General features: G+C 38.3%; 1 protein-coding gene across 1 annotated transcript in view; it reads left to right on the forward strand.

The window, feature by feature from the left end:
- The window catches only part of LOC138175883 (membrane-associated guanylate kinase, WW and PDZ domain-containing protein 2), a 1,727,565-nt gene that overhangs the window by 1,528,026 nt on the left and 174,164 nt on the right, over positions 1-25,375 (forward strand). The window contains exons 15-16 of the mRNA XM_069106526.1: positions 2,400-2,592; positions 15,072-15,320. Coding sequence (XP_068962627.1) covers positions 2,400-2,592; positions 15,072-15,320 — 442 coding nt within the window. The remainder of the gene's footprint in view (positions 1-2,399; positions 2,593-15,071; positions 15,321-25,375) is intronic.

The following is a 25,375-nucleotide window of genomic DNA, read 5'->3' on the forward strand; positions in this document are numbered from 1 at the left end:
CCCCTCTCCCCTTACAGTCATGGTTTTCTCTGTGTGTATTCTCTGTTTGTTTGTTGGTTGGCTTCTTTCAGCTGGTGTCAGAATGATTTGTTTGTGGAGAACATTCCCTTAAAAGGTTTAATTTACCAGCCAGGAAGGAAGCCCCACCATAACTATAAGCCCAGCAGCAATAAGTCCATAAACGTTCCTTTCTCCAGGTATGATAAACTCTCCCACCAATGTGCACACGTAACCAGAAGGTCATACCGTTCATTGCGTGGGGCTACCTAAATGCTTTTTTTGTTGCTGTTGTTGGGCAGTAGAGTTGAGTAAACCTTCATTTTAACTGGGTATTGTACAAAGCACTTTTCCAGCTCTTTGAAGCACTCCATAGTGGGTTGAGCCGTTTGAAGAATAAATTGGAAGTCTTTAAAAAGAAACTCATAAATTCAGCTCAGCATGACTAGAAGAGAAAAAATGAAGAATGTAAAAAAATCAGGAGGATGCTGAACTGTGGTAAATATGGGGGCTGTTTTACAGGTAAAGAAGCTTTCTCTAAAGCCAGTCTAAAACGGAAGAATTGTGACTTCCTATAATAATAGCAATGAGTCACTTCATGAAAAAATTATATGCCACTTCTCGCCCATAGGAGATTTTGTTAGTTTAGTTGAATGTGTGTGTGTGTGTGTGTGTGTGTGTGTGTCTGTTTCAGGAGCCAGAGGAAAGAAATCAGATTCAGTATGGGAAATATCTATGCTTAGAAATGAAGTTAGTAGCTTGCCTAAGGTTTTGAGGATTGGACTGACTGTAGTTTCCATTCATCTCCTTCAGAATGGCCTGTCTACACAATAGCCAATCAGTGTGTTAGTCATTCAAATTATATTGCTATGCTATGTAGACATTCTGCAGTGAGCAGTTTGACTAAAAACATAGACCCTTTCCCACCCCAGCCATTGCTGTTGACAACTACATAATCATTTGCCTGCCAGTTAAAAGACATAGAAGTAATTGTAAATTCTCAATCCAAATATATTTGTCCAAATCCAAGGTTTTAAGTCATGATTGACTTGGAATTTAACTTGGGAGACATATGCAGAATTGGAAAGCTTAGTACATGGCCTGGCACTTAGTAGGTGTTTAACAAATTCCTGTTAACTGATTGACCAGATGAATCAAATAAATAATCCAGGTTGTGGGCAAGTAATAATTTGCATGAAGATTAAAACACAACCAACAGAATTGGTGGCTCTAAAATTCCTTTCAGTTATTAATAATCACGCCACAAAGATAATTACATCATGACTTATTCACTCAGCAAACATGTATTAAGTATACAATGTGTTCATTGCACTATGCTAGGTGCCTAGATAAACAGTTTAGCTAAGACAGTCCCTGCATTTGTGACATTTGCTTTACAGCTCAGTATTGGGATGAGGTACAAATACAAATAATCATGGGAAATTGAAATGGGAACTGACAAAAATCTGTGGAGTGGCAAAACTGTTCACAGGCCAAATGGATTATTTCCAGCAAGACTGAACTATGGACACCTATACCCTTCCACTTCATGAAGACAAGGTGCTGAAATGAAATTGAACTCCAATAAAAGCTGAAAATCTGAATTTTACCCTCCGTGGAAATTACCACAGGATTCTGGGAAAGAGCTTTTACAGACAAGAAGACATTCCTCCCATGTACTGTGCATCTTCAGATAAAAAAAAAAAAAAGATATTTCAGGGGCAAATGAAGTTGAGAGATTATTCCATGGTGGAAAGAACTGAGACTACATTGTTTTGACTAGGCTGTGTTGGGTTAAGAGAAAGACTGGAGCAGGTTTCCTTTGAGAGCTTTAGGAAATAGTAGACTCTTAGAGAAAGCCACCAAACATATTGTTCTGCCTACTTTCATCTTCCTGAAACACATGCCCCAAACATTCTTGTTTCCTCTGTGGCAGCCCAAGCAATCCTTCCTTCTTGGCCCATCAGATCTATCCAAACAAGAAATTGCTTTTATTGTTTTTGACATCAAATCTTGTTTAAACTAGCTTTTTTTCAGGATGTAAAATGAGAATTTGTATTCATACACTAAGCTCACAACTTCTAAGAATTTTTCACATAGTCAAAGTTCATATTCTCTAAGGCAAGTGTCAGTTTTAAATGTAAAAATAATTCTTGGCTTATAGACCTGAAGGATACAGACAGAAGGTGATAGAGGAAGGGGAGACAGATTAGGCCTGAAGAGATGCCATAGTTAGCTGATCTCTGTTGTAAGGGATGGAAAGATTTGCACGTTAGGGATAGAACTTTGTCCTGTATCTCCAACCCAGCTATCCTCCATGATGGAGGAGTATATGGAAAGAAGGCAGAGTATGGCAGGAAGTGTTTATTAAAGCATTGTTTTCCTTCTTGTTAATATTCTAGATTTTGATTGGAGCAGTCATTGCCATGGGCTCAGCAGACAGAGATGGGCGCTTGCACCCTGGCGATGAGCTGGTCTATGTGGATGGCATTCCTGTGGCTGGAAAGACACACCGATATGTTATCGACCTCATGCATAATGCAGCCAGAAATGGGCAGGTGAACCTAACTATAAGAAGAAAGGTGATGTCTGTAGGTATGTTGCCAAAAACTGGGTTGGGGGAATAGAATTTAAAGAAGGGAACAAATTATTAAAGTAGTTGATTGTTTTCGTTTTAGGAATAATCTTACTGCTTCAATATATTGCAGAGTTTTGATTTGTTTGGTTTTTGTTTTTGCTTTTAATTGCTCATATCTGCACCTCAACTACCAAAAAGCTCCACTCTTGCTTATAATCATTAAAGTTTTCCAGTGAAGGCTGATGCTAATTCAAGGAAAGCATGTTATTCAGTGAATGGTGGTTATGAGGAGGAAACATCTTTGAAGAAAAATGGCCCTTACTATGTATACCAGCTGAGTTCTGTGGCATTGTGACAGTATAATAAGCCAACCAAGAGGAAAAATTGACTTTCATTGTGAGGTCAGATAAAAGGTAGCTCTGAATGTGGTACTCAAATGCAGGAAAGGACAGCTATGTCTAACTTTGAGCAAATACAATTTACCCTCTCCTAAAATAAATCACACTTACAGAGCAGATAAATCAGAAATAATTATTCCCTTTACATCGAGATTCTTTACTTTACAAAAGGATTCATGACAGATTTCTTTTAAGCCTCCAGCAGTCATATTTATAATATAATTGAACTTAGAAAAGGAAATAATAATACAGAAATCTTTCAGGGACACAACTTTTTTGTATATAAAATAGGAGTACATCTATACCTTTATGCTTGATTTTTTAAAAAATGACAATATTCTAAGGATTTGGTAGCATAGATGTTATTAGGATGAATGAATGTAGAGTGGTATAATGGGGAAAGTGCTGGGCTGCTAGTCAGAGGACTTGGGTTTGAAATCTGCTTCTGCTACTTATTGCCTGTGTGACATTGGGCTAAACATTTCAGAGTATCAGTTTCTTCATCTACAGAATAAGAAGGCTGGACCCAGCTCTAAGTCCCTTCTATTTCTGAATTGGTGCCTATCTGTTATTCCATGAGTTTGGGGTTTTGCCCTCGGGCGCCATAAGGAGCAACATTACTAAGATTTGCTTATTGACAATGATTCTCAATTGATTGTCTATTGATCTGATAAGACATAAGATAAAACAACCTATCTGACTCCAGCTTATTTATAAGAAGCTCTACATTGATATTTATATACACTTATATTTATAAGAAATGTGTACAGTGGAAAGAATGTTGACTCTGGAATCAGAGAAACCAGGGTTCAGATCCTGATGGGACCTTGGATTAAGATTCCTTAATCTCCCTGGGTCTCAGTTTCCTAATTACTAAAACAAAGGGGTTGGATTCTATGGCTTCTGAGGTCACTTCAACTCTAAATCAATGCCTCCTCCCCAGAATGCTATGACTTGCCCAGCATTATATTAGTAATAATTAAGAGCAGGGCCAGAAATTGAAAACAGGTCCTCTGGTTTCAAATCTAGCATATTTTCTCTCATATAATGCCATTTCCTGTGTCAGAGGCAGGATTTGAATCCAGATTATTCAAGATCAAGAGCCAGCTTTTTAATCTCCTATTCTATACCTTCTTTCACTACTATAAACTCACTAAATACGAGAGCTAGAAAGGGCCTTAGAGACCATTTGGCCTGAACCTTTTTTATTTTATGGCTGAGAAAACTGAAGCCCAGGAAAGTGAAGTCACTTGCCCAAGTTATTACAGAGAGTCAGTGACGCAGCCAAAAGGTCTCCTCTGTCCCAAACTAGCCATATTTCTGTTCCACCAGGCTGTTGCCTCAGGTCATTCCCAGTTATGATAGTACCTTTTTTTTTCTTTTTTCATGAGCCTATTTCTGATTCAAGGATTCACAAGCTTGTATGTGTGACAACTTTGGATTAGAGAAGTAGTTATCATCTATTTGTGACTGGAAAAGATGAGATTTAACAATCAGATAAAAAGCCCTTTCTTTCCTTTCTCTCTGGAAACTAGACTTGAAGCTAAAGCAATCACTTAAGAAGTCTGGGCAGAAGAGTTGTCAGCCCTCCCAGAAGACGGCCATATATCTTGTGTGGTATAGAGGTTTTGCTAAGAGGTGCCATTAGTCTCCTGAAATTCCTGGCACACCACTTGACCCACCAAAGTAAAACACCTTGAATTATGCCTTATCCTTGGGAGTGATGCCAGGAGGAAGGCAGTGTTGGCCTGGCGACCATTTAACTCTTTCTCTTCCTGAGAAATGATCTTTAATAACAGTCATTTGGGGGTAGCAGGGAAGGTTCCATGTGCTGGGTATTTGGGAATCCAAACTTGAATTAAATTGATACCTGATTTACATGGAAATATATTGCAAAAATGCAAAACTAATGCAGAAACATAATTTCATGTTCCCCTTGCCTCTGGCTGATTATTGCAAATTAAATTTTGTACTCATCAGCCCAAGCTGTGAGGGTTTATGCCAAATGCTGTAAAGATACATTTGCACAATTTGTGAAATATGTGACTTCTGCCGAGGTGCTCTCTGCTGCAATTTTTTGCCGGCTTTCCAGTTAGGCTTTCAAGTGTAATTCATATCTGAAAATGTTCTGTGACAACTGCTCATTTGTACCAGGAGATTTTTCCACCTTCTATTCCCTCATCTTTGAATGTAGCATTAGCGGGGGATGATTGAGCTCGGCTGAGGACACTTTAGTAACAGTAAATGTCTACAGAATGAGTGAAAGAAAGCCATGGGAAAGAGACAAGCTTTCCCTTCGTTGTTTTGTTTCAGCTGGAAAGAGTCAGCTGTCTTGAGTGCTTCTAGCTATCTGACTTAGAGAAGGGACACAGATTATGATTGTGATTTTTCTTTTTTTTTTTTTTTTTGCTGAATGGATGATTTCTTGCCAAGCAAGTACAATGACAGGGTAGTACAAGTCCAGCATGTGTTCAGTGGGGTCAGGTACTGGAGAAAAGCTGAGCCACCTTAGCTTATAAAAAGACAGAAGATAATGGAGAGGAGGGTTGCTATGAAACTGGAAATTGAAAATGGAAATAGTAATAATATTAAAATAAAAAGAGCCAGTAAGGAAAAGGATGTTAACAAGTAGAATTAAACTCTTTGTCTTCATTCTTCATAGCAACAGTTAGAATTTTTATGGAGTATTAAGGTTTGCAAAGCATTTTACACATGTTGACTCATTTGATCCTCACACAAACCTAAGAGGTAGGTACGATTGTTATCTCCATTTTACAGATAACTGAGGCTTAGTGTCACATAGCCAGCAAATGTCTAAGGCAGGATTTGAACTCAAGACTTCCTGAGTCCAAGTCCAGCATTCTTGCAATTACCTGTCCCCTTGCAATCTGGCTTATCCTCACCATGTGGCTGTTGTTGTTAAGTCTTTCAGTCACGTCCAAATCTTCATTGACCCCATTTGGGGTTTTCTTGGCAAAGATACTGGAATGGTTTGTCATTTCCTTCTGACAGATGGGGAAACTGAGGTAAACAGCATGAAGTGACTTGCCCAGGGTCACATAGCTAGTAATCATTGGGGGTCCGATTTGAACTCATGAAGATGTTTTCTATACTTCAGGCCCAGCACTATTCACTGTGCTACCTCGCTGCTCCTTTATTCAACAGAAACTACTCTGTGAAACAACCAATAAATAACCTTTCATATCCAATGGGCTTTTTTCAGTATTCTTCATCTTTGATCATTCAGATATCTAACTATATTGCTCATTCCTTCCCTCTTGACATCCTGGCTTCTCTTAGCCTCCATACCCTGAATTCTTATAATTTTTCTCTTCTTTCTCTGACCGATGGTATATTAGATAAAGTATTGTGAACTTAGAATCAGGAAAATCTGGATTCAAATCTGGCCTCACATACTTACCAGCTGTGTGACCTTGGACAAGTCACAATCCTTGTCTTCTTCAGTTTCTGTGAAATGGAAATAATCATGACACCTACTACCCAAAGTTGTGAGGATCAAATGAGATATTTGTAAAGTGCTTTGTAAACCTCAAAGCACTACATAAATGCTTCAATACGAGTGGGTCATGCAGTAGACAAGATAGCCTGAGCTGGAGTCAGGAAGATCCATGTTCAAGTCCGGTCTCAAACACTAGCTAGCTGTGTGACTAATTTGTCAAGTCACTTAACCTTTCTCAGTCTCAGTTTCCTCACCTGTAAAATGGGGAATATAAAATCTATGTCCCAGCTTTGTCGTAAGGATTAAATGAGAATATTTGTACAGTGCTTTTTAAACCTTAAAACACTATATAAATAATATTCTCATTGTTCAGTCATTTCAGTCATGTCTGACTCTTTGTGACCCCATTTGGGGTTTTCTAGAGTGGTTTGCCATTGCCTTCTCCAGCTTATTTTGCAGATAAGGAAACTGAGGCAAGCAGGATTAAGTGACTTGCCCAGAGTCAGACAGCTAGTCAATGTCTGGGACCAGATTCGAACTCAGGTCTTCCGGACTCTAAGGTCAGCACTCTATCCATTGTGCCACCTAGATGCCCTCATATAAATGCTAGCTATAACGGAGAAAGAAAATATTGGGTAACAAAAACTAGCATAATAATGATAAAAATAACAGTATAAATACTATCTATATTATTATTTTTATAATTATTATGATAGTTTTTGTTAACTATTATTATTATTATTATTATCTTTCTCTTCCTATCTAGTAAAAAATAGGAATTCCCCAAGGCTAGGACCCTAGATCCTCCTTTCCACTCTCATTACACTATCTCCTGTGGTAATGTCATTCCCTTCTATGGCTTAAAATGTCATTTTTCTGCATCAGAAAAGAGGTAGCAGCAAGCAGGGACCCAGGGTGGCACATCCTTCAAGGATAGGCCTAACATAGGGAGACCAGGGTGATGGCAAATGCAAGAAAAGGAGAGGTAGGCAGGCCTCAGGAACAAGAACTCTTATGTCCTAGGTTAAGGGGAACTTGTATGAAGAAAAGCAATCATTTGTTTCTCCAGAAACACAAAGAAAAGTCAATAACTCCCAATATAATATTAGCTAAGATTTGTATTCTATTTTGCATGGGTTATCATATTTGAACTTCACAATAACCTTGTAAGATGGGTAATTTTGTTCTATTAGTTTTTTTTTAATTGTAATATTAGCATGTCCTGTAAAAACTCCCTCTGCCAATGCCAAGCATCACCTTCTTTGCAATTTACAGTCTTGGAACAGCAGTTCTTAACCTTTTAGTGTCATGGATCCGTTTAGTCATCTTATGAAGTCTACGGACTCCTTTCAGAATTATGTTCAAAATCAGATTTTCAAATACATAAAATAAAATATATAGGGTTGCAAAGAAAACCAATGGCATTGAAATAAAGATGTAATTTTTTTCCCCTCCAGGTTCATGAACCTTCTGAAATTTATGGATTCCAAAAGAACCAGCCTTAGAGAGTTGTCTGAGTACCCTGAGAACAGGCTTGTACAGGGTTATATAATCAGTAGGTCAGAGGTCAGATCGTTCTGATTCCACAATCAGCTCAGATTGTTGTTGCTCTTCCTTCCTTCTCAAAGAAGACCAATTAACTCAGGAGGGTCTTGACTGGCAAGTAAATGGGATTTAAGTGAGGAAGAGCTGTGCAATGTCATCAGCCTTACTCTTTCCTCCAGAGTCATAGAAATCAGATTTCCAACCCACTACACCAAGCCCCAGTGGCATCAAGGTCTTATTGTGGATACATAGCTTCGGTTAGACTTAGGAAGCCTCAAGTCCTCTCATACACTAGCTGTGTGACCCTGAGCAAGTCACTTAAATTCACTCATCTTCAATTTTCTCATCTGTAAAATGGGGATAATATAGCTACTTCCTTAAAGAGCCGTTTCAAGGATCAACGAAATAACATTTTTAACGTGCTTTGAAAACCCTAAAGTGGTATATAAATGCTAGCTATCCTTCTCATCCCCATTTTTCAGATGGAAAAACTAAAGCTTGGAAAGGTTGGTGTCACTTGCCCAGGGTCACTCAACTAAGAATTATTGAAGACAGGTTTCAAACCCCACTTCTTTTTGATTCCATGTCCACCTGCCATACTGATTGTCAGGGTTGGATAGCATAATGTTATGAGATAAATACCCTCTCTTGTCTTTCTGTCAGTCTCTGATTTGTCTGTCTCTCTTAGTGCAAGTATAGCAATAACTGGCCTGCTTGATATATTCAATCACTGGACTGTCCCCAATGAGTTTCTGATGACACCAAGAGCACCTCCAGATCCATGGATCTGTTAAGAGAAGATTGTTAAGTCAAGAATATAGTCTGTAATACATTAAAATACTCTGCCCAGAGCTTTAGACCTACACAGCCAGGCTTACCTGCATGTCAAACTCACCATGTCTAAAACCCAACTCACCAAATCCCCTCCCCATAAGAAAAAAAAATCTATCTTAAGTTTTTGATTCCTGTTCATGGCACCACAATTCTTCCAATCATTCCAGTGGAAACCTTAAGTTCTCTCTTCTATTTCCTCTTTTTCTTTATTTCCTATATCTAATTAGATGACAGATCCTGTCTCTTCAAGCTCCCACAATGCCCAACAACTCCTTATCTTTTATTTCTTTACTCTCCTTTCCATTCATATTGTAACCCTCCAATTCTAACCCTTAGTATCTCTTGACTAGACCCAGTATGGCCCCTTTCCATTCGGCTTCCCACTGTCTTCAGATGAATCCTACTATTATTCAACTCTGAATATATTTCATTGTCTTGCAGAAACTTCAGGTGTCCTTCTATTGATAAATAAAAGTCTCTTCAGTCTAATATTCAGTGCTTTCTGTGGTCTAAGATCTTTCTAACCTTATTATTCTCACACTGTTTTTATACCATACTCTATGATTCTACCAAATTATCCATTGCTGCCCCAAAGACTCTCACTTTCCAACTTCAGCTCATTCCAATATCCTAAAAGCCTTCTGTGTTCCCTTCCACACATGCACACAGACACACAGACACACAGACACACACACACACACACACACACACACACAACCAAGAAATCCCACACATCTCTCTCTTTAAATCCCATTCCTAATTCACTGGTCTATTTGGACCACTTTGTATTTCACATAATTTGCTTGATTCCCCAAATCCCAACTTTCTGCATCACTCACAATGCCTAAAATCTCTCCCAGTACTTTGTTTGCTCTCTTTCATGTTCCTAGAGGACAGTAACAGTTTCATACTTATTAGTTTTCTATCCTCAGGGCTTTGCTGAATGCCTTGAATAGTAGGCATTTAAAAAATACTCTACTCTGAATTGAAGAATGGGGTGACTGACTTCAGATTTTATTGCAGAAAGGACCCTGGATTTATAATATAACAACAACATTTCACCACGTCAATTGTGGAAGAAAAATTTTTTAAAAGCACAGACAAATTATTTAAATATAGGGACTAGGTGAGGAAGAGAAGTAGACAAAAGGGTAAAAAGGTTAAGATTATGCTCTATAGCCTAGGGACAAAAGTATTTTAAGTCCTCATTGCAAAAAGAGGTCAACACAAATGAAATATTGTAGGGAATAAGAGAATCAAATGTGCAATTGAATCTAGTTTTGTGCCCCAATTACAAACACAGGTCTTTCACAGTGAATATGACATACATGCTACCAACTCCAGCCCTCAGGGATTCTCCTCTAACAATAGGCTGAGTGAATATATCGCAACTTTTTCTTCCACTGAAAATATGGATGTTTCTATCTTTTGTAGCTTCAACCCAATCTCCCATCATTTTGAGCACATCTCTCTCCTCAGAGATGTGTAAGGTACATCTGAGCTCCTCCTACATGGCAGAATGAGTATGGATTTGTAGGATACCTCTGTTGCTTAAGCAAAATAAAAATAGTTCATGTTCAGGTAGCACTTTACAATTTCCAAGGAGATTTCATTACTCCAGCTCTTGAGGTACATTACACAAGGATTATTGTGTAAAATCAGTTACTGATGCAGTCATTCTGGAGTGACCTCATGTTTTAACCTTTCTTTATTTTGGAGGCAACCAGCCTGCAAAGTAGTGCCCAGCAGGAGAGGGTAGGCAGCTAGTCAAATTCACTAATCTAATCTCTTTAGAGATAATTCCATCTCTTCATAATGTGTATCTGGCAGTTGGCCTACTGAGCAAGTCCACTTAGCACATCTTCTCGTTTGAAAAGTGTACCAATGGAAATACTTAGGGGGGGTTAAGGTAGCATTAACTTCCATATCCTCATTGAAATGTGATTGAATCAGGATTGTCTTTCCTTTACATGGGAGTGGTTTACTGAGCTCTATTAAAAAAAAAACTAGACCTAGAGTCAGGAAGGCTCTTTGTGAGTTCAAATACACCCTCAGACACAAGCTGTGTGACCCTGGGCAAGTCACTTAACCCTGTTTGCCTCAGTTTCCTCATCTGTAAAATGAGCTGGAGAAGGAAATGGCAAACCACTCTAGGATCTTTGCCAAGAAAACCCCAAATGAGGTCACAAAGAGTTGGAAATGACTGAAAAACAACTGAACAACTACAGCAACGATAAAAAAGCCCTGTTCTGTTTGAATAGTAATTGGTCCAGTAGCAGCCCACCAACTCCTGCTACCTTGGTGTTTTAATAAACTCGTTTTTAATTTTCTCTTCCTGGGTTTTGCCTCTTTAGTCAGGGCAGAGGCCCAAACATAGAATTTTCCTTTTAACAGTATCATCAAAAATAAAAAAAATATATGATCAACACATCTACCTTTCAATTAGCAGGTCCTTTCCCTTCACACTTAAGGTAAAAATTAGACAGGCCATCATCTACTTTCAAGGTTTTCTTGACAAAGATATTGGAGTGATTTGCCATTTTTTCTCCAACTCATTTTACAAATGAGGAAACGGAGGCAAACAGGGTTAAATGACCTTCCCAGGGTCACATAGTGAGGAAGTGACATGTCTGAGCCCAGGTTTGAACTCACAAAGATGATTCTTCCTCACTCTAGACCCAGCAGTCCATCTACCCAGCCACCTAGCTGCCTCCTTTATAACTTGGCACCAAATCCTATATATTGTAAGACTACTCTATTTTACCAATCCTAATTCCACATGTATTTGCATAATTAGCCCTTTACCTCATAGCCTGGTACCAACCTGAGGCATTAATGTGATGATTCTATTTTGCCAATGCCAATTATAAATATTTGCATTTTAAAAAATTCTAGGTAGAGTAGTTAGACTGAGCTGTGGTTTCATAAGCAGTTACATGTGACTTAGTAGATAAATCCAAGGGAATTGTCTGATGTGCATAGAGGTAGTAACTAGTCTAAGGTACTATATTGAATAGGCATCAGCAATGGGATCTGAACCCAGTCCTTCCTTTGAAAGCAGGTCTTTGTGACTCCAAACATCATGCTGTGTCCACTGGGTAGCTTCCTCTAATGCAGTTGGAATATCACACATAAAGAATCCCTTTGGTAAGGATGAGCTTCTTGGTGACCTACAAATGTCCTATAAATGTGAATGGTCATCTTCCTAAATGCCAGCCACCTTGCTAAGAGACATCCATTTCCCCTAGCACCCAGATGATGACTTCCCATCTGGCTGCATTCCATTCTAAGTAGCAGTAAAAGAAATTATTTTAAACAGTGACCATTTGTGTTAAGCTGATCCAGACTAATATTGGAATTCCATATAGAAATCTGCGGAAGGACATGAATAATGAGTCAATGATCCAGAAAAATCATTGAGTAAATAAAATGAATTTACATAGCACTTTGTATTTTAAATTGCATTATAACCTTTTTACTGCATTAATTATTCTAAATAACATTCATTTCACAACAGGGAAAGGCTATTGAACAGATAGAATCTCATTTATCTGGGGGCGATTTGGGTTTGGTCTCATTGGGAGACAGATTGATTCACTAGATGAGTCACCAAAGTCCTTACAAACCCTAAGAATCTCTGATGTGTATTTTCTATCCCTCAAGTTTTCCTTATTTGGGGTCTGCAGCTGACATGTTTAAAAAAAATTCCAAGGAAAGATTTTAGTCCCATATTCTCAAACATTCATCCTGGTGAAGATAGAAAAGTTTTGTTTTAGAGGTTGAAAGAACATTCTAATAGCGAAGGAAACATTCCTGATTATATAGCCTTCCAATAGGGGTGACTGTCTCAGGTAGGTTTAATCAATTCTTCTCCTTTCTTTCATGTAATCTTAAAGCTCAACCACTCCCCACTGTTTTTGCTGTTGTTGTTTGTCTTTCTTTCCTTTAGAGGATCGGTGACATGGGGAAGGTGAGGTCTTGTAAGTGAATTGGATTGAAGTGAGGAAGGGCTGTGCAAAGTCACCAGTTTCACTCTCTCCTCCACAGCCACCTGGGTCCAGTAAGGACATAGATGAGGACAACTGGAAATGGCCACTGATGTAGTGGGAGACCTTGGCCTTGTTAAGCTAAGGTCTTTAACAGGTCTCAGTTTGTCTGAGTCAATACCCATTCAGTGATTAAGGCTAAGTAAGAAATGAAGCAAAAAAAAATCTGGGAGGGGAAGATCCTTAGGTCTGACCAAAACAGAAACAATTGCTTTTTATAGTCAGTCTGAGCCATCAGACCCCAAGCAGTGACCAAGTGAGGCTTGGGATGAGACCTATTGACCAATCAGTGAGAGCCAGAGTGATTTAGGTTTAAGGTAGGGTCAAGAAATCATAAATGGAGCTACACGTGTGTGTGTGTGTGTGTGTGTGTGTGTGTGTGAGAGAGAGAGAGAGAGAGAGAGAGAGAGAGAGAGAGAATTTTTCTCTTTCTCTGTTGCCAGTTTACTGACATGAACAGTTTTCAGCCTCCTCAAATATGACAGTCAGAAAATGAGATCTCTCTTGTCACTGCCTGTGACATTTAATTGCTGATTTGGTCCAATAACTCTTGGAGACTTTCAATTTTAATGTAACAGCATAATAATTGTTTGTTTTTCTTCCTCCTGACTATCTCTAATCACTTTATTTCTAACTTGTACAAGGACTGATAAAGGACATGTGCTTCACTAAGAAAATAACAGCTTGTCTTTGGATCATGTTTAGCTAAAGAACAAAAATTTTGGAGACAGAAGTTTTCAATCCTGATTTTCTGAGTTTTTTTGTGGGGTTTTTTGTGTTGGTTTTTTAGCAAAGGAACAGTTTTGTATTTCATTTTTTTTGTTACTTCAGTTCTGGATGGAAATTTTTAGTTTTCCATCTCTTAGAATATGAGACATTAAGTTTTAGAGACATATTCAAACTGAGCAATTGATTATAGGTCTCACCTCCCTTATCTTCTGTGTCAATACCCAATTATTAATGCTGATGGTTGGGTAGAGTATTGGTGAAACAAGTATCTTTGCTTATGATTCTCTACTCTTCCTTTATTTTTTGGTTTAGTGCAGAATTATAGTTTGTAAAGGTAAAAAGCTTCGCTGACAGTCTGTCTAATTATTTTTAACTTGCCAAATGAGAACACTTTCAAGAGTTCTAAATGGGGAACCAATCCACAGAGCCACGAAAGGAATAATTTGGTGTGATTATTTTTCATCTTGTTATTCCTCTGTTTGAAAAACTCCTTTTGAGTATACTAATCAATTTGTGAGAGGGAAATGATGCAGTTATTCCTAATTACAGAGTGTTAGTTTCTTTTAATCAGAGTATCAATACCTATGTACTGAAATAGTCAGGCAAACTTCTCAATGATGGATCAGTTTACACATTAGAAAGTGGCTTCCTTTGGTTGCCGGCTCACCATCTATTTCCTTTGTTAATTGGTCTCTGTTTCATCTGCTTGGTTTGAGATAATAATTTGATGAGGAAATGTTCTAGCATTTGATAAATAGCTGATTCAGAACTCAAGATTTCCTGTTTACCTGATGTCATCATTGGACTTATGTCCACAATGAATAAAATATTTTAAAAATAAATTTGTCACCCACATTTAATGTGAATTCACTTTTCTAAGACAATCAGAGACTATGAGACTATTCCTCAAATAAAATTTGGTGTCTTTGAAGAGTTAATGGTAATTCACCTCATATAGAAAAACCCTAAACTTCAGGTGGAGGCAGCTAGGTTATGCCATAGTGCATAGAGCATTGTACCTGGAGTCAGGAAGTCTTGAGTTCAAGTCCAGTCTCAGACACTTACTAGCTGCATTACCCTGGGCAAGTCACTTAACTTCTGTTTGCCTTAATCCACTGGATAAGGAAATGACTCATCATTCCAGTATCTTTGCCAAGACAGCCCCATGGTCCATGGGATCACAAAGAGTGGGATACAACTGAACAACAGCAAAAAACAACAACAAAACTCTCAGGCTCCCATCTGCTGTCATAAGATCATATATATATACACACACACACACAATAGTCTAATTTTTAAAATATATATGCATATATAGAAATACGTGTACGTATATATGTATATTGTGGGAAGATACAAAGCAGCATGAGGCAGAGATCTGGAGTATTCAGCAACTAAATCTATAGTCCCTTCGAAGTCCTATTTTTAGAGAAGCCAATTACCAAGGAATATGATGATGTCTTTGCAATGTGATTGTGTTCCAGGGGAGCCCTGTCCAGAGAATGGACGGAGCCCAGGCTCTGTGTCCACCCACCACAGCTCACCCCGCAGTGACTATGCCACGTACAACAACAGCAACCACGCCGCTCCCAGCACGAATGCTTCTCCCCCCGAAGGCTTTGCGTCACACAGCCTGCAAACCAGCGACGTGGTCATACACCGCAAAGAGAATGAAGGGTTTGGCTTTGTCATCATCAGTTCCTTGAACAGGCCGGAGTCCGGGTCCACGATAAGTAAGTAGCCAATTGTCTCGACTTTTACTTAAGAGTGAAATACATGAAATAATGTTGCTAAACAAATAACTCAATGAAATGTGGGTTTGCATGTGAAGAGAGTCAGATCAAGAGGGAAAGAGGAAGAAAGGGAGGGAAGGGAAAGAAGAGAGCGAGGAGGAGAGGAGGGAGAGAGGGAAAAGTAAAGAGAAAGTATATGTGTGTGTAAAGCAGTCATAGGTGATACCACTCTTCTAGGTATAAGCCTATGAGAGTCTTCTACTCCCTCAGTCAATTTCCATTAAGCAACTCTGTTTTCTGAGGCTGTTCAGGCCTATCCTGAAGACATGTGTCTGTCAAGCAGGGTCCCAACAGCTGGTCTGAAAAGGTAGGGCAAGAAGAACCATAGTGGATAAAGTGGTGAGTTAAGTCTACATTGAAAACTACAAAACAGTGTCTAGTTTAACCTCAGCAATGATTATTATATATTTGAACAAATGACTCACAATACTGGAAAGGACTTGATGGCAAGTAAAAGAAGACAGAGGAAATGGTCTTCTTTTTATGCATGAATTGAGAAGTTAGAGAATTCCTAATATAGATGCAGGCAACAAGACAAATGGAACTGACATGACCTAACCATAAAAAAAAAAAAATACTGCCTCCCTTCTATCCTTACAAATATACTCTTTGTTTTAGTTAAGTGGTTGTGGCACTTAACTCCATATGCATAAATTTTTAGAGGAACTAAAGATCAGGTGGTACCAAAGCCATCCAGGTCTTGAGCAAAAATGAGAACTTGATTATTGTAAAATTAACATTATTGGAAAAGTACCAGGCCTAAATGGAGAGAATTGCCCTGCTGAGCAGCACCAATGACAAATGCATGAGTGAAAACCACAGAAGAAGCGTTCAGCCTCAGCACACACAGCCAAGGGATGAAGTCTATAAATCTGAAAGTACAATTTCATTTCTCTTCTTCTTCATGATAAACTGTAGAAATAAATCTGATCTTTACATGCAGATTAAAAGCTGGATTTTTGTCAGTATGATGGAGTCACCAAGATTAAAAGGACACAAGACTAAAGATTTCCATGAATTATATAAACACCCTACCAATAATTTAGTCTTGTCGAGATATTCACAGGAAACTTTAGCAGCCATTCTTTTCAGATGTTTTTTTGAGCAAAGACGAATCTAAATCAAGGAAGCACAGTATAAACAAGGCTAGTGAAGGGTTCTTACCATCATGTTCACCAGGGAAAGGTGATAACAACTAATGAAATGAAAGAAAAAAAAGAATTAGATCCCAAATGGAGAACGTGCTAGTATTACAAAAGTGTTAAATATGGTGTCCAATGGTGCATTTGTATCCAGATTATCATTTGGATACGTTTCTAAATAGAAATAATGGAAATGTGAATGAATTCATCGCAAATTTATACAATAAAAATCTTTTCTGTTGGTAAAGCTTTCATGGATTAGATATGGAAAGGAATATGTCTGCATTCTCCAACATGTAGACTTCCAAATAGCACTTGATTGTTTCTTTTCAGCAATGTTAACCAGAACTTGAAAGAATAAGGTTAAACCCCCTCTAAAATGAGCATCATTTTCTGTGTCTCTCCCCCCTCCCTGAGAAGGAAAACATCCTCTCCTGTACTTGAAATGGGTACTTCTTGTCTACCTTTTCCTCCCTGTTTCATTTTTTTTTCATAATTAAGGACTCTGAAACATGCATTGCCCTTTGCTCTCCCAGAGAAGCAAAGACCATACCAATAATACTTAGACTTTGTAGTTTATAATCAGTAACAAGCCCCTAAAAAATTCCAGTGACTAATGAATGTTCTTCTGGGGGCTGTGTTTAACACTGAACCTCTATAATAATTTTGAACTCTAATTTTGAAGAGTAATGCTAAGTGCTTCATGAATGCTAAAGTATCTATTTGGTTCTACAGAGCCTTCATCAAAAATATCAAGGGTCCTTGTATTCCACAACAGGGTGAAATACAAAAGCTGGTAACTCCAGAATCTCAATCATTTCTCAGGAGGTTCAGCCTTTTTTCTTTACATAACCCAGGAGACCTTCATTACACATTCAACGTTGTTTTCTTGCCTGTAAAACCCATTTTCTTCCAGGATGACAAGCAAAGCTTAATATGTGTCTTTCCAAGGAAATGTAACATTACTTCTGGACCACCATACATGTTAGGAATAAGATCATCTTATGCCATCCACTCAATCTTTTATAGTGCTCTCTGTACACCACTGGGAGTGAATTAAATTGACCATTAGTTAACATTCTCTCAGGGCAGCTAAACTCAAGATGCTGACAAAGGTCACTGTCACATCCCTATGTGTCAGCCTTTGGGAGAATTTTCAAAAGCACAAGTTACCTATCTCTTTCCCAACTATCCATCTGTCTACAGCTGAGGTGATACCTCCAGTGAGACAGAGTAGTCACCACACTGTGTCACCTTATATCTTCCTACTAGCATAATGTGGTTTAGCACTCCCAGTACAGTTCCCAACAGCTGACCATGTGCAGAAGTAAAATCATAAAATACATATATAAGCCATGTCTTACAGGACTTACCTGGAACCATGAATGTCTTTACAACATTCCTAGCAGGAGAGAGGATTCACCCATCTACTAAGGCAATCTACTGAATGCTTGTACAATTTTGTTATGAAGTTCTTCCTTATGTTAAACCAAAATATGACTCTATAACATAGAATAATTTATTCATTCAATCAGTCAATAAAAATCTGTTGAGTACCTACCATGAGAAAGGTACTGTGCTGGATGTTGGAGAAATTAAAAAATTTTGATGAGAAATAAGCTCCTTATAGAGCTTCTGGTTTCTGGGTTGGCATGAAGAAAAGGAAACAAAGCAGGTAACTCTAATAATATTATCTAATCTAATAATAATATTATTAGGATAATAATATCCTAAGTGCATTAGAGATGTATAACATGTGAAGTCCAATTGGGGAGGTCATTACAGAAGAGGGTAGACATTCCCTTAGATCCCAGAATTGAAAAAGACCTCAAAAGTCTTCTATTCTAACCCTATCCTGAAGCCTAAATTTCTTCTATAACTAAAATAATAACTAACATTTATATGGCACTTGCTGTGTGCCAGACACTGTGCTAAGTGCTTCAAAAGTATTATTTTATCTGATCCTCACAACATGTAGATGCTAATATGATTGCCATTTTATAGATGAAGGAACTGAGGGAAACAGGTTAAAGGACTTGTCCAAGGTCACACAGCTAGTAAGAGTCCGAGGTCAGATTTGAACTCCAGTCTTCCTGACTCCAAGCCAGGTGCTCTATCTACTATGTCAGCCATGTTAAGAAATTCATATAACAGGCTCAAGGTTTTGAAATTGACAGAAAGCCTTGCTTCACCATAGCCATTCTTTCTCTAACATATAAAGATATAAATATATAACATGTAAAGATATAGCTAAAGAATAAATATAAAGACATTAAATAAAAGGTAGTTTGGGAAAGGAGGGCAGTGTTGCTGGGGAACAACCACATATACATATATATGTATTGTGTATGAGTATGTGTGTGACAACTCCAACATATTTGTATACGCATATACATACATATATGTGTCTGTGTATTTATGTCAGGGAAGAAGAACAAGTTGGAGAACCTGTATTTAAAATTCATTCCCCTTCCAGATGGCTATAGGGAGAGCTAATCTCTGATAAGCCCCATCGCAGAAGACATCAGCTCCACCCAAGGAAATGAGGCATGAAAGGTTGCTGGCAATAGATGGGCGCTAGGCTTTCTGGACAGCCAAGAAGTTGCATTGTGATGGCATTTTCAGAAAAACAGCCGTGAGAATTATTTACCCTCATGAAACCACTGGGACAAGAGAAGGAAAGCCAAGTATTTGTCTCTAGGGACACTCTCCCCATGTTTCCAGCCAAAACTCGTGCTTTGTCTCCAGAGGCCTAACTGTTCTCTCTTGTCAGTTTTATTGACGGTAATGAAAGCATTTGAACAGAAGCAAAGCAAATTGAACACAAGAATAAAACACTGAAACAATTAAGGAGGCAGGTTCTATATCTTTCATCTTATTCAAAATTGGATATTTATTAATATTCTACTAATAACTCATAGCACTTCAAAGTTTACACGGGGCTTTCCTTATAGCAGAGTCAGCATGATGTGGTGGCTAGAAAGGCACATTGAGCTGTGAAAACTTCAAGTCTTTCCTCCATCACATGCTGGCTGTATGACCCTGGGCAGATCACTTAAGCCTTCAGTGCCCTGGTGCTCCAAGACTAGATATTGCAAAAAAAAAAGTTCCAACCTGAATTAGTAAAAGTATTTTCCAGGAGTTCCATTTACCAGAGAAATCATGGGTTTGGTCTCGTGATAATGGCCCTTCTGTAGGAAGCCTTTCCTCATCTCCCTCAATTCTAGTACCTTCCCTCTATTGATAATCCCCAGTTTGTCCCACATACAATTTGCTTGTACATAGCTGTTGATATATTGTCTCCCACTTTATTTAGTAACTTCCTTGAAAGCAGGAACTAGTTATCTTTTGTCTTTCTTTGTACCCCTAATGCTTAGCACGGTGTGTGGCCCATAGAATAAATGTTTATTTACTGACTAAAATAGATGATACAAGTATCGCTGTTGACATTTTACAGATGAGGTAACTGAGGCCCAGAAAGGTTTATGTACCTTGCCCATAGCCATATCACAAATCAGAGCTAGAACTAAGAGACAGATTTTTCCAACTTTAAGACCATTGTTCTTTCCTTCGCAAAAACAGCACACACATTGTTAAAACATGTCATTTATCAGCAAAAGAGAAATTCCACAGCAGAGCTGATTAATACGTTATTCTTGTTTCTGTAGGGGTCAGTGATACAGTGTGTGTATATAAACATAAACATATATATATTGAGAGAGAGAGGGAGGAGGGAGAGAGACAGAGAAAGAACAATAGAGCAGGATCTTCAAAATGGGGATAATCACATAGGTTTTTTCCCTCACCAGGTTGTTGTAAATATCAAAAGAAGCCATGAATATGAAACCATTTTCAAATCTTAAAGTCCTATCAATCTATGAATGTTGTGATTGTTGTTCACACTGTTCTTTTGTGGTTATGAAAGACTTCAAAATATTAAGCCTGTTTTAAGACTTTCCCAAAAGTCTTCATGCCGTTTTAAGCTTTAATAGTTTAAAGAATTTTGGGGCACTTTGTACCTGCTTCATATCACTCTCCTTGGTCTTCAAATAGATTACTGAGGACTCTTGTGGTTGGCCAGGAAATACTTTTACACTGTCTCACCTGTGTAATCTGTCCTTTGGCATGAGGCAATATAAGCTCTTATCCCTCTTGACATCTCTGGTTTCCTGCAGTATATTTACCTCCTCAGTATCTTCGTCTCCATCATCTTCTCCTCCTCCTTCTCCTTCTCTTACTTAATTTTTAATTCTCTTCCTTAATTTTTGAAGACCTTCACAGTCTGGTCCCAGCCTTTCTTTCCAATCTCAATAAACATTTTTACCCTCCCACATTCTGCAGTTGAGCTAGACTGCCCATCTTGCTAGTTGCTCACTCTGAAGTTCCATTTTCTATCCTTTGCACTGGACATTCCTCCTGTCTAGAATGCTCCCTCTCCAACTTCTGCCTCACAGATTCCTTCAAGATACAGCTCAGGCACCACCATCCAGCTACCTGAAGGTTTTCTTGATTCCCTAGCAATGCTGCCCTCCTTTCCCAAACTACCTTTTTTTTTAATGTCTTTATATTTATTACATATATATATATATATATATATGCTTACATACATCATGCTTCATTGTATTTCCCATCCAAATATAAACTCTTTGGGAATAGGGATTGTTCCTCATTGTATTTATATCTTTCATACCTAGCATAGTGCCTGGTACATAGTAGGCATTTAATAATTGCATGTTAATTGATTCATTGAATCCTCCTTATGCATCTATTCCATCATACAGTAGTTAAATTTGAGCAAGTTCCACTTGGGTGTTAATATTTTGGCCAAAAGTAAGATTACTTTTTTTTTTAAAGCGATTGGGGTTAAGTAACTTGCTCAAGGTTACACAGCCAGTTTTGTGTGTGTGTGTGTGGGTGTGAAGAATCTGAGGCCAGAACCGATCCCAGGTCTCCCGACTCTGGGGCCGGCACTCTTACTCACTGCGCCACCTGGCCGCCCCAGTAAGATTACTCTTATCAACAAACTTGTCTATGTCAATACAAGGCTAAATGTGACTCAGTGAGGGTGAAAATAACCAAGGAGTCAAAATTTCCATCTTGTGTCTCACAACCAGAGAGAAGGATGGAAACTGTTGAAATGCTTGTGTATTCAAATAACTCGACAACTATTTATTAAGCACCTCTTCCATGATAGACACTATGCTAGAAATGCCAGGAGCAGAACAGAGTACACCACATTCATCAATCTTCCCAAGGCCTTTCATACTGTCAGTCATGAGGATTTGTGGCAAATCACAGCAAAATGCGGTTGTCTGGAGAAGTACATCAGTTTTCTATGTCAGTTTCATGATGGCGTGCTTACATGAGTTCTGGATAATGGATGATGCTCTCATGCAGTCCCACTCACCAGGGGAATGAAGCAATACTGTGTACTTGCTTGCATGCTTTTTAGCATGATATTTTCAGCAATGTTGTCAGACATCTTCATTGAGGACGAAAACGGCATCAAGCTACTGCACTGATAGTAAATCATTAACTTGAAAAGGCTACAAGCCAAGACTCAAGTCGAGGGACACTTGGTGCAGCCTCAGTCTCTGAAGCTGAGATGCAACAAAGTATGGTTTAATTCTCTGCTGCCTCAACTAATTTTGGCCTAACAGTTAACGCCGAGAAAATAGAGGTTTTCCACCAGCCACCCACACCATCCATACATGAAACCATCAGTTACAACAAATGGAGAAATATTGAAGCCTGGGGATATGTTCACTTACCTTGGCAATACACAGTATGTACCCATAGATGATGGCACACACATCTCAGGAACTAGCTCATTGTTTGGAAGGCTCCTAAAGAAAGTGTGGCAAAGAAGAGGTATTAGACCACCTACCAAACTGAAGGTCTGCAAAACCATTGTGCTGACCTCACTGTAAGCCTGTGAAACCTGGACAGTATACTAGTATACCAGTGCCATGCTAGGAAACTGAATCACTTCCATTTGAATTGTCTTAGGAAGATTCTGAAGATCACCCATCAAGATAAAGTACTGAACACTGAGGTCCTTTCTCAAGCTAAGCTGCCAAATATTCAAACTCTACTGCAGAGGGTGCATCTCTAGTGGGCTAGCCATGTTGTTTGATGCCAAATGCATATTTTCCTAAAAGAATATTTTATGGAGAACTCACACAGAGATCAGAAAAAGCAATACAAGGATACTTTCAAGGTCTCTCTGAAGAACTTTGGAATTGATTGTAAGAAGTGGGAGACACTGGCACAGGACCACCCAGTATGGTGTGCCTGCATCAAAGAAGACACTGTGCTCCATGAGCAAAGTAGAATTGCAGTAGCTCAAAAGAAATGAGATGCACAAATTTATAGACATTTCTACCCCAAATGTTGATATATACCATTTGTGCCCAAACTGTGTTAGGGCCTTCCAAGCTCCTATTGGTCTGTGCAGGCACAGTTGGACACACTGTACCTTGATCCTCTATATAATTATATAATGATATCATTTTGATCCTCTTCAAGAACAAAGGATAACCAGCCAACCATATTTGTACATATATCATGTATATGTGTCTATGTGTGCATATGTATATGTCTTTGTATTTCCCATTCAAAAATAAGCTCTTTGGGAGTAGAGATTATTTCATTTATTGTATTTGTACCTCTAATACCTAACATAGTGCCTGACACATCGCAGGCATTTTAAAAAATGCATGTTAATTGATTCATTACATCTTCCTTGTGTATCCATTTCATCATACTGTAGTCTCATTTCAGCAAGTTCCATTTTGGCATTAATATTTTAATGAGAAAATCAAGATTATTCTTATTGGCAAACTTGGCTGTGTCAATCAATATAAGGTCAAATATGAGTCAGTGAGGGTGAAAGTAACCAAGAAGCTAAAATTTCCATCTTGTATCTCACAACCACAAAGTATGGAAACTGTTGAAATACTTGTATGTTCAAACAACTTGACAAGCATCTATTTCATGATAGACATAATTTTAGGCACTAGAGATACAAAGACAGATATTAAAGAATTCTTGTCCTCAAGGAGCTTATATTTTACTAGTAGAATCTAACATTTATTCATATAAGTTAATAGAAAATATATGGAAAACAATATAAAAATAATTTCCAAAAGGAGGAAGGATTATTAACTTAAAATAAGGGCTATCCGTAAAAACTTCATATAGGAAGTAACACTAAGGGAGCTAAGTGGCACAGTAGATAGAGCACTGACCCTGCAATCTAGTGAACCTGAGTTCAAATCTGGCCTCAGACACTTACTAGCTGTCTGACTCTAGGCAAGCCACTTAACCTTGTTTGCCTCAGTTCCTCATTAGTAAAATGAGGTGAAGAAGGAAATTGCAAACTTATCTAATATCTTTGCCAAGAAAACCCCAATGGGGTCACGAAAAGTCAGATATAGCTGAAACAACTCAACAACAACAAAAAACAACAATGATAAATAACAATAGGGCTGTTTCATGAAGGAAGCTATGATTTTCTGAGGGATAAGTGAGAATGGAATACGTTTCAGCCGAGGTTAGTGCATCATGTTGAGAAGTAGTGTATTATAGTGGAAAAGGCTAGACTTGGGTCAGTGAGATGAATTCTGACACTTGTTACCTGTATGACTACAGTTAAAATTGATAAGCCTCAGTTTCCTCATCTATAAAATGAGGGGTTTGGATTTAGCTACTAATATTTCTTCCATTTCTAAATCCCTGATACCATGAAGACTTATTTTGCCTTCCAGCTATAGTACTTAAATGATATTCTGAGCTTCTTCAATTCTGTTCTCTAATTGTTAGTCCACAAATGTAACATTGAGCACTGTACTGCTCAATGGTAGAAGAATTAACTGGCAGTCTTCAGCTTTGTATTGATTGCTGATAAAAATCTTATTCCACATTCTTAGTTTCCCTAGAGAGAGCTGGGACATAACCTTGGTCATTAACAATCCAAAGTGTGGTAAACTCTGTCAACATGGCCATAATCTTTGTCTGGTGTGTGTGAGTGTGCTCATGTGTGTGTGTGCATGTGTGTGCACACACACACAGAAGGTTTGGCTATATACTTCAGGAGATGGCTTCCTCATGGGCTTTTTGTCATGCTCCTAGCTTCTTGAGATTCAAGAGTTCTTTTAAAAAATTAAATGCATCACTTTCAAATATTTTATAACATCTTTAAGTGTGACTGCATAAAATTGACTAAATAAAACTGGATCATTAGTGAAGCAGGTTAGTATGATGCCATCAACAGAGCATTCACTGATTTCACTGATTCAGCCAAAAGACATTTCTTAAATGCCCACTGTGTTTAGAGCACTATGCTAAGTACTGGGGGAAATAGAAAGTTTAGGGTGATGAGACACCTTCCTGGAACCTATAATCTAGTGGGAGAATAACATACATATACAAATAACTATATGTGTGAGTCTGTGTATAGATATATAGTTATATACATACACATGTGTATATAATCACATGAAAAAGAGCTAATCAGAAATAATTATCAAAGTGCTAGGGTTAGAGTAAGGAAGACTTGGTTTCAAATCCTCCCTCTGAGACTTATAAGCTGTGTGGTTACAAGTCACATAGCCTTCTCTGATTCTCTGCTCCTTCATCTGAAAAATGGGGAGTGGTAATACAAGGTGACTCAAAAGTCTTAGAGCAGTTTTGAGCTCTAATAGCTTTTGGGATGCTCTATGGAGTATCTACCTTATAGGGAAGTCATAAAGCCACTATGAGAACAAGTATATAAGATGTCCTGAAAACTTTTAAAATGTCAGTTATTTTTAGAGTTGCAAAACCTTGCGATCTCTAAAATGTCAGAGTATC

The sequence above is a fragment of the Petaurus breviceps genome, unplaced genomic scaffold (genome assembly GCF_028583685.1).
Source record: "Petaurus breviceps papuanus isolate PSGF00001 unplaced genomic scaffold, PetGlider_PUasm1.0 79, whole genome shotgun sequence".
Lineage (NCBI taxonomy): Eukaryota > Metazoa > Chordata > Mammalia > Diprotodontia > Petauridae > Petaurus > Petaurus breviceps.